We start from the raw sequence: 11,302 nt of genomic DNA, 5'->3' as shown, positions 1-11,302 counted from the left end.
TAGTTAAAAATATTGTTACGTTTCTATTATTAAATTAGTTTTTAGATAGCTCAGAAACACGCTACATTCAAAAATATTTGGTGTCATCTTTTTATCCTGAACTTCTTGGTTTATGCTTCCCTATAGACAACGTAGAAAAATGTACGACCAACAAATAAACTTTACAAACTACCTAATAGATGGCAGCAGCTATCAAGTTGGGTTTTCTGTCACTAGGTGGCGCTGCAAGAAATTCTCGCAAACTTCCCGATAGAAAATTTTTTTAAAATTCTCTGACCGATGCGCGATGGATAAATGCTTGGAGTTTGTATAATTCTTATATCACAGGATAAGAAATAAAACTAGAGTAATATTATTAAAATGTATTGCTAAATAATTTGTATATAAATATCTAGGATTAAAAATCAATAGAGTTATACAACTGTAGCATTTTTAGTAGATATCCCTAGTCCAAATTTTTCTAAAATAAAAAATTGAAACTATACTGTGTCTAATATTAGGTACACTGATATATACATAACTGTTTTTTCAAACCCTGATTAGTACAATGTTATACATACCTATAAAAAGGAAAAAAAAAACAAAAATGTTTTGGAATTTAAGAATTTAAGAGGATTTAAGAAAATAAATAGGACGAACTTATGGAAATAAACTAAAGAAAATAATGTGGAAACTAGTAAAAAAACATGTAAGAGTGAATGATAGAAACAGTATTTGCAGAAAAAATACAAATATGTACACAACAAAAATATTGCCAAGCAAATTAAGACATGTGCAAATATTCTGGAAGGGAAATGATCAACCAGGAATATTATTCAAATTATCAATCAATAAAAATGGTATTTTAAATTACCGATATAAAGTTTAATTGATGTAGTATAAGTCTTAAGAGACATTACAGGATAGATTTCAATGTACCCTAAATATCTTCAGAGTCGCCTGAGTTGTTAAATGTTACCAATGACACCAATATTCCAAACTGGTTGAACTTTGAGACTTCAAAAATATACCAGATCAGTTCTAAATTATCCTAGGTTGTCCTTAAGTCTTATCAATATTCAATCGTATCTCTGAAATATTCCAGATTGCCTTTCGGAAGCTCATGTACACAACAATTTAAAATAAAACGAAGAAAAAAATAAAATAACGAGAGAATAATCAAATCCAATAACATTTTTGTATTCGCCATATATTAACATCAGTATGGTTTCCAACCAATAAAAAATCTAAACCTACCTAAATTTCTACCTACCTAACAAAAAATAGCACCATAGGAATTTTTTTGCATGTAACATGTAGGTATTTATATAAAAATTAATGCCTCTAAAAGGAGGTACACGTAGGCAACTCAAATAAAGCGAAATATAACGGTGTGTACAGACGTGTAACAAAAGGAGAAGTTACCTGATTAGACAAACCAAGCAATGCAACGCGTGTAACATGTTTTTATTTGAGAGATCTTCTTCTTTTTATGTAGACATGACTCTGTCTGTTTTTCATTGTGCCTCCAGTGTGTTGTCGTTCCATCGTTTTCGTGGTCTTCGTATTGGGGAACCGTCTCTTGTCGTCTTTACTACTCTATTTGTTGTCATTCGGCTTATATAATCGTTCCATTCTACTCCTCTATTTCTTACCCAGTTCTTGATGTTCTCCACCTTGCATCTACGTCGTATATCTGTACTTCTAGCTCTGTCCCATAGTGTCATCAATTTTTCTAAGTGTTTTCATCTCTGCTGTTTCTAACATACTTTTTGTCCTCCCTGTCAGTTTGTGTTTCTGCCACGTATGTCATTATTGGTCTGATGACTGTGTAGTAAATTCTGCCTTTCATTTCTTACCCGATATTTTTATTTCTCCATATTGCCTCATTCAAGCAGCCTGCGGCTCTGTTCTATTCACTTGATCTTTCACTTCAGTTTCGAGCTTTCCGTAGCTAGGTAATGAGGCATCGCATATATTTAAACTCAATCACTTGTTCTATTCTCTGACCTTCCAGCTCCAATTTACATCTTAGTAAATTTGCTGTTGTAACCACGCAGTTTGTCTTTTTTTGGGGAAATTAACACGTTAAATTTTCTGGCGGTTGTATTAAATTGGTGCAGCATACGTTGTAAATCGTCTTCACTTTGAGAGAGTAGTTTTGCGTCGTCTTTTACTATTTCTAATACTTTACTTTTTTATTATTTCATCCATAATCAGGTTGAACAATAGAGGAGTGATACTATTTAAAAGATGTAACAGACAATTACTTAGTATGTATCAGACTATTTTCCTGGTCATATAAAGGATTTGGACGTTCCTTTATGACGATAAGAACATACGCCAACGCAGCTATCAACTCAAATCTATTATTACTCTTCTGTTAAGTGGTTACAGCTAGATGTTGCACATCATTGGTCAAACCGAACATTACGATTCACTTTTGTTGCATTTTCATACACACCTTTTGTTTAACAATTTGTATCTAACATTTAAACATAGTAACAAAACGTTTCTCATAAATTAAGTTTTAGCAGGATGTGGAGTACAATAATAGGTGCAGAATTGTGACGGTTTTGGTTGAATCAACTTTTAATACGCATATGTTATTACAAACATTGCAAAAAGTGAATATATACGCAAAATATAGTTTGAAAACATTTTCCTGCAGCCTAGAGTTTTCTTTTCCTACAAATTGAGTTACACATCAACCATGGCGAATATATCTAAGTAGAGTTATAAACTGAAAGCTGGGTATAAGAATATTCATAAGCATATTTCAAAAGGTTTAAGGTCAAAATGAATTCAATTTGAATTGGAATGCAAGAACAAAGCATTATCACTAGAAAAATGGTACCTCCTATAATTTTTGAAAGTATTCTTAATGTAAGTTAAATGTGATTAGTTATTATCATATAGGTATTTATATTTTGGCAATTTCCTACACATTTAGATTATTTCAAAATGACATTGCACAATTTTAAGCACATAAACTGATCAGCTGATCGATGACGTGCAACTCTAAGTTTGTAGGAAAAACGAAATATAATGATAACATTTAAGTCAATTAGCACATTAATACGTTATTTACTATTTTGACCCAGTCACATTTATAACCCGATATCAATGTAGTCAAATACAAAGTTCCAGTCTTATTTAGAGCCACCAGAAATGATAAATTATTAAAGAGATTCAAAAGTAGGCAACCAGTATTACACTAAACTACGTATAGTAGTATACCAAGGTCTTCTAGCATTCTTTGTTTAATAATCTCAACATTGCTGATAATGTTGCTAAAATGGTATATATTTATAGTAGTACATATATATATATATATATATATATATATATATATATATATATATATATATATATATATATATATATATATATATATATATATATATATATATATATATATATATATATATATATATATACTCGTATATACTTTTCTAACTTTCTTTCTAGCACTAATAGAACAATGTATGTGTTCTAACTATGTTTACAGAAAAATATTTTCATACACATTCATCTAAAATGCAGGTAATCCTTTTGATTTTGTTTTTTATTTTTAATTTTCATTTTTGATTTAGGACTTGGCCATTGACACAGGAGCAGGTATCCTAGTCATGTGATTGTCAGTTCTAGAATCCTTTCTGGGGCTTCTGAACGACATTCTCTCTGTTGACGTTCTCGTTGGTAAAATGGGTAGGCTGAGAGGTTCATCGTCGTTTAACGTGTTTAAGCTACCGAACTTCTTGAGCAACATTTGGACCTGCAGGGCGACAGCTTCGTCCGAGTCAGCTTTATTCACGGCTTGTAGAAGTTCCTGCCTTAGTTTGCTTTTAGTGGGAGATGTATTGGTTGAAGAAGACCTCCTTTCTAGCCCAGATACACTTCTTCGCACTACAAATTTAAAATAATTAGATAAATAATAAAAGTAGATATTATATATTTAGCTATCAGAGAATATTAAGCAATACCAATATCTATAATAAGGTGTGTAAAGGGGTAGTGAAGCGCAATACATGATGCCGTATCCTGTTAGCATCACTCAGTCTCTCCTACTCAATTCCTAACTTCACCTTCAAGTTGGTACACACCGGTAACCTGAGCAATCCCACTGGAGATTAATAGGGGGTTGAGCGAAGGGCTAACAACAATTCCCTGTAAAACTCAATTGTTGCGAATACAATGGGTAATGAAACAAACGGACGGATCTCACAACGACGAACTCAGCAAAGAAAAATGGACATGATTATGAATTTAAAATTTGGAACCTGGAATGTGCGAATCCTCTTAAAGGCAGGAGCTGTAATAAGTATGGCAGAAGAAATTGAAAAATACGGGGTTGAAATATTGGCACTGTAGGAAATCAGATGGAAGCGCCAGGGAGAAATTCGTAAAAATAAGTTCTCACTATCCTACTGCGGAAATGAAATGAGACAAGGTGAAAGAGGAGTAGGGTTTATAGTTACTAAAAGACTGCGAAAAGCCATTATCGCATTTACACCAATATCAGACAGAAGTTGCACCATAAGACTTAAAGGTAAACTGCATAACGTGACAATGGTTAATGTATACGCACCTACGGAAGAGGCTGATGAAGACGAGGTTGAAAAATTCTATGGAGAACTTCAGGAAGTATGTGATAAAATCCAAAGACACGATGCTGTTATAACATTAGGCGACTTTATTGCTAAGCTGGGGAAAGAAGGAACTTTCGTAAACATATTTGACAAACATAGTTTGCATAATGAAACCAGTCAAAATGGACCTAAGGCTGCACAATTTGCAACAGCAAATAATTATGTAGTTGTCAGTGCTAACTTCGAGAGAAAAGATATCCATAAAGGAATATCGAAAATACCAGGAACCAATGAAGCCAATCAAAGTGACCACATTCTGATCTCAAAAGATGGGAAACAGACATAACTAATGTCAGAACGTATCGCGGGGCGAACTCCGACTCAGATCACTATCTCGTGGGGGCAAAATTGAGGCAGAAAATGCAGAAAGATGATGAAAGAAAATGAGGAAGATACTGCAGAGGAATAATGAAGACAATTAAAAACAATAATAACGGAATCTGCCGAGGAATCTCTCGGAAAAGCCAAAAGGCAAAGAAATGCGGAATGGTATGATGATGAATGCAGAACTGCAGTAGAGGAAAAAAGGCAAGCTAGGCTTAACCAACTTCAAAGAAACACAAGAAATAGCAGAGAAATTTATAACGAAAAGAGAATATAAGCGACTAGAATACGCAGAAGAAAAAAAAAAGAGAGGCTTTTAAAAAGCAAGTATCCTAGAACATAACAACAGACATAAGAGCAGAACATTCTATAAAAGAATAAAAGAAGCACACAGTCATTTAGACCAAAATTGACAATATCTTGAGATATCAGGATTGAGAACTACTAACAGATAAACAAAAAATTATAATGAGATAGAAAGAATACTTTGAGGAAAACCTAAATGCAGACAATGGAAATGATCAAAACAAGACAATATATTTTACGGCGGAGCAGCACATTGAAAATCCGAGTTATGAAGAAGTAGTTAAGATAAGAGTGAATGCCAGAATTACAGACCAATTACATTGCTAAATGTAATATACAAAATCCTTTCTGGCATTATCTACACTAGATTGTTAGAATACTCTGAAAATATAATTGGTGATTATCAAAATGGATTCAGACCAAATAGAGCCACTACAGACAACATATTTATACTTAGAACAATACAAGAAAAAGCTTATGAAAACGACATACAACTATATAATATGTATATACACTTTAAACAAACTTTTCATAGTGTGAAAAGAGACAAAATGCTGGAAGACCTCCGAAATCTAGGTATACCAAAAAAATATATCAGCCTCATAAAAATGACGTTACAGGGCTCAAAAGCCGCAGTTAGAGTAGATGGAGAATTGTCTCTCCTGTTTGACATCAACATGGGGGTGAGACAGGGAGACGCACTTTCAACCATACTGTTCAACCTAGTTCTTGAAGCAGTCATCAGAAAAACCAATGTAACCGGCTATAAAAACACCAAAACAGTACAAATTACTGCATATGCAGACGATGTCGCCATTATTAGTGGAAGCAAGACACGACTAATGAAAACGTTCAAGGAAATTGATCTTGAAGCACAAAAAAGGGGGCTTAAAATAAACGAAACAAAAACTAAGCACATGACCATCAAAAGAACATCTGAGAATGAAAATAATATAGTAATAGACAACGATACTATTGAACGTGTGGATGCCTTCACATATTTGGGCAAAGAAATCAATCAGAAGAATTACGTAAGTAGCGAAATTAATGCACGCAATTCCAGTCGAAATCGTACATACTACGCTAATAAAAGATTGATGACATCGAAATTATTAGACTAAATAACCAAAATGGCTATCTACAGAACTTTGATTAGATCCGTAGTATCCTATGGTTGTGAAACCTGGGAAAAGTGTATGGCCCGGTGCAAGAGGAAGACGGCACATGCAAAATCAGGAGAACGACGAGGTTAATAAACTGAATGAAGGGTATGACATTGTAAGATTTGTGAAAAGTCAAAGACTGTCATGTCTGGGACATGTTCAGCGACAAGAAGACACGAATACGACAAAGATGTTACAGAGAAGGGCCCAAGAGAGATCTGAATGGAAGGACATAGCCAAACAGGCAAAGACCCATCCGGGGTTATGATGCCAAAAGAAGAAGAATATCTATATTTGTTATAAAAATAATTCCCAAAATACTTCGGTAGCTTCACAATTTTAATTACTTCTACCTGCTTCAACTTTTTTCAACGTACGTACCTAATGATTAAACTGTTAAATATTAGAAGCATTTATTTTGGGCAATTGTAGAACTTAAAACGGCCGTTTGACCGAGTAGACCTTTTCTGAAAGGTATATACCTTACCTCCGCGTTTTAGTTATTAAGATCTTTTTTTTTTCTTTTCTGAGGGTGGAAATTTCTAAAAACCGTACCAGGTTAATCCGTCGCACGTACCGTAGTTTGAAAGCAGGATGGCCGCTGTAAGGCTGATGACATTTTCGAAGCACTTCGTTCTCTTATCAGATCTTATCTCTGTCGTTGGTCCGGCTGATGTTTCTTTTCTTCTTTCTTTCTTTTTAATGACTGCTCGGATGTAATTGTGTAAACTATTCCATCCCTCCTTACTTTCCGTCATCTTCGCGATCATATCTCTCACAGTCACAGGGTTCATACTTATTTCTCTATACATTCTGTTTCTGTCCACCGTCCATATATTACACTCTAGCATTGTGTTAGTATTTACAGTATAGGCATTTATCTATATCTGGCTTTCCGAACCTACGCCCTAAAACACTCAGGTCCTGTGAGCACTTGCGTCAGAAAGTAATCCAGTCGCCTGTGACCACAGTCCATCCAGTTCTTTAGGCTTGGGATTAGCATCTTATTCCACTGGGCAACATCTTCCGTGTTGTTCTACTCTTCTTGCCATCTTTTCATTGATCTTTCCCTTTCCTCTTTTTTTTATGGCTATTGTCAAATGCTCTCTTCTTTTATAAAGATGTCTCCTTTCTTCTGTTAACACATGCAGAGGAACACAACCCGTGATAGTCCACAAGACCGCCGCAGATATAGTCCTGTAAGCGCATGCTACTCGCAACAGTCTCGTTCTGTCTATTCGTATCATGAGCCCTTTGTAGGTCGGTATCTCTAGTTATTAAGATGTAGAGTTTGGGTATCGAGCAAAAATTTTTTGCTTGGATTAGCCTGGAATATTTTTCCAGTAGACTGCACTTCCCCAACTCCTTTTCCCATTTTACGACATCTTTCACGATATGACTTTTTGGGACACTGCAGATTGGTTCCGGTCTAATAAAATAAATACTAGCTCCTTCTTTAGTAGGATTAATATCGTTCCTAGCAATTCGCCTTGACAGCCATAGCCGTTGTGTCTTGTTGTGCTTCGCTACTTGCTTAAGAGGCTGGTTGCAGTTTCAAGTGGTTATAGACTCACAATTTGTGATTAGTGTCTAATTTAAAGAAAGTAAACAGAATTTAAAAGTTTTGAAGTAAATGACACACAGAATGAGATATAAATAAAAACATTGAATATGATTGAAATATGAATTTTGGCTAGAAATAAAAAAGTACATGTATTAAAGTGAGCATCTCCTGAAAGAATCAGAGTTATGAGTGTTATCATTATAAAATACCTACTAGTTTAGAAAGAATGATGTTTACGAAGCTATTGTTTTTCTCCTCTAAATGGAGTTAAAATATATGAATACATAGAGGTAAAATCCTAGTACAACAAAAAATATATTTTTGAAGTTATACTTCTATACGCGCGCTCCACGTTGGAAATTTGTATGGGAGTGAATCTGTGAAATCATTACATATGTAAGATAATGAGTAAGAGAGAGACAGAAGATATATTTTCTCTCTCTTCCTCTCTCGAATATAAAAATGTTCCTTTTGTATATATATTTAATATTATATATATATATATATATATATATATATATATATATATATATATATATTATATATATATATATATATATATATATATATACATATAATATTATATATAATAAAATATTTATTAATAATATTATTTATGTGATATGTTTTGTATTATTTATTAAATGTTCATCATTATATTAATCTTTTGCATTTCAAAATAATAATCTTAATAAATCACTGTATGACCCAGAACTGTCAATTTTGAAATACGTTTGTGTCATGTCCTCGGTAGTATAGTAGTCAGTCCTGTCACGCGGGAGACCGGGGTTCGATTCCCAGTCGGGGAAGACTTTTTTATTAATATTATTACAAGGTAAATTAAACATATACGTAAGTAGAAAAGTTATGTATATTATTGTCATTTTTAAATACTTATGAATATTGCATTTTAATTTGTATTGTATTATATTGAATTATGTTGCACTGTATTGTAGTGTATTTTTTTATGTATATTATTGTTATTTTTAAATACTTAGGAATATTGCATTTTAATTTGTATTGTATTATGTTGCAGTGTATTGTATTGTATTTTTATATTAATAACAAAATAAACAATGAATTTTGAAATAAATATTAAATCTCAACCTGCAATATCACTACCAAATAAACCTCAACCTATTACAACGGAAGACGAAATTTATGTGGATCATATTACTAATGTTCTAAGTACAGCACAACGAAATAACCAAAAATAATGATCCTCCTTTAAACCCATCAAAATGTACCCCATCAAAAAACTAAAGGACAAATATCTATCTCTTCTGACATTCACGAAAAGCCAGACGACCCAACTATTTTTACTAAACCAAAATATACGGTTAAGCTTTCAAAAGCTTTACCCCATAATATTTTTAAATCACTGGAGTAGATTAAAGATAAAATCCCTTTCTCTAGAATTTACAATTATTGGCGACACGTAATGTAATTCATGCACTAAACTCAAAAAATATCGACAGTAGAAAATTACCCAACAGACCTACATGGCTTCTTCAAAAACATCAATATATGCAATATTTATCTATCTCACCTAATGAAACTATACTAAAGGACTCACAGTATCTAATTAAACCAATTCCCATTGCCCAAATTCATAGTAGGTGATACGAACCGAGTGTAATAATTTTTTAGGTTAATAATTTATACAGACTTTATCTGTACACAAACTTATCTTGTAACCTTCGAATACCCGCTAATATTCTTTCATGGTTAATGCGGCTTTGTGTAAATAAAAAATTACCTGTTGAGTTTCTGGCGAAAGGTTGGAAAGTGTCTTGGCTAATGCTAGCTCTAGAAGCCTTAGGCCTTCCACTCCAGGTACTAATTTTAGAATCAACTTTCTTGGGTTGCGACGGAGTTCTCTTTGGACTCTTTTGGACATCGATATTCGCTTCAGAGCTATTGCTTCTACTGTATGACTTTCTTCGGACTTGCACGCCCTCCTTCGTTGTGGAGAAAGATCGTTCTTTCTTTTTAGGACTAAAGGTTTCGTTAGTTGTGGTTTCTGGAGATGAACTGGACGACTCTGACAATTTATCTATTGCGTGACGGGTTTTTTCTAGGATGGTTTTGGTATCGTTTTCGTAAATCCGCTGGGAAAATTGGGTTCTTCTGAGTCCAAACTCGTTGAGGTCGTCGTCTACATAAACTTGATGCTCTGGAATATAATAAATGGATGATAATTAAAGTGTTCAAAGTCACCAACTGTATTGTACAATCACCAACTTATATTATACAGTAGGCACCAAATTATTTTAGATAATTTATACAGAGAACAAGAACTACAAAATCTGCTGAACAAGGTAGTGAACGAAGTTGAAAAACATGGTCTAAAAAAATAGAGGTAAATTTAATGTTTCCACTTCCTTTCTGTATTTTTGTATTTATTAAACAATACCTATATGTGTATGTGCGTGAATAAGTGTGTATATGTGCGCATATGTATATAGTATTCGTATATTTAATATTGTAGCAAACAGTATTTATTATATATCGTGGCTGAATGGATCAATAATCCAAAGCCATTAAAACAAATGGTCTAAAAATTAATAAATTATAGTTTTGAGTTTCTTGAACCGTACTATATTTAATATAAAATTAGTTTTTCTTGGGTTTAGGTTCAATAAATTATATTACATGTGGAACTAGATTTTATTTTCAATAGAAATCAACATTTCGGCAGGAAACCCTTGCCTTTGTCAAGATTCAAAACGTAAAACGGGACACTGACATTAATGAAGTCATGAAACAATGAAAATTAATAAATACCCAAATGTATTTTGGGTTGCATATATGGAAATTTCTGTTCTTTACACTATGTTTCACGCCATTCGACACATTTCAGAAGATACAGAACAAATGTGGTGACGCTCTAATTGAAATGCAGATATCTTACGATTCATGTATATTTCGGCTGACTTTGTATGTTTATATGTAATTTTATATATTGAGGAAGCCAATTTCACTTCGGCATTATCCATGTTTTTATTTTTTACCTGATGAAGGATTCTACATGATGTTAAAATTATAATTGCTACAATATTATGACTTTCGAAAAAGTGTTAACTTACCGTTTTCTTCAGCATCCTCTGTAGAATTTTGACTGTACACGGACGACCTTTGTTTGGTTCTATCATGAATTAAACCTAAGCTTCGATAACCTTCGTCGGATACTTCAGATGTAGTGTCACTATGATCTGTATCGTTTACGTGTAAACTAACTTCTGATTTAAGAACCTAAAATAACAATTTGGTTAACATTAATACAAACAACAATATGGCTAAAATAATGATTG

General features: G+C 33.2%; 1 protein-coding gene across 1 annotated transcript in view; it reads right to left on the bottom strand.

Annotated features, from left to right (window-relative positions):
* Positions 1-350: 350 nt before the first annotated feature.
* The window catches only part of pigs (GAS2-like protein pickled eggs), a 316,569-nt gene continuing 305,617 nt past the window's right edge, over positions 351-11,302 (bottom strand). Inside the window, exons 9-11 of the mRNA XM_072525649.1 lie at positions 11,078-11,243; positions 9,748-10,164; positions 351-3,888 (exon numbers count right to left, since the gene is read on the bottom strand). Coding sequence (XP_072381750.1) covers positions 3,572-3,888; positions 9,748-10,164; positions 11,078-11,243 — 900 coding nt within the window. The 3' untranslated portion in view covers positions 351-3,571. The remainder of the gene's footprint in view (positions 3,889-9,747; positions 10,165-11,077; positions 11,244-11,302) is intronic.

Source organism: Diabrotica undecimpunctata, chromosome 3 (genome assembly GCF_040954645.1).
Source record: "Diabrotica undecimpunctata isolate CICGRU chromosome 3, icDiaUnde3, whole genome shotgun sequence".
Taxonomy (NCBI): Eukaryota; Metazoa; Arthropoda; class Insecta; order Coleoptera; family Chrysomelidae; genus Diabrotica; species Diabrotica undecimpunctata.
This window is presented reverse-complemented; position numbering and strand designations above follow the sequence as displayed.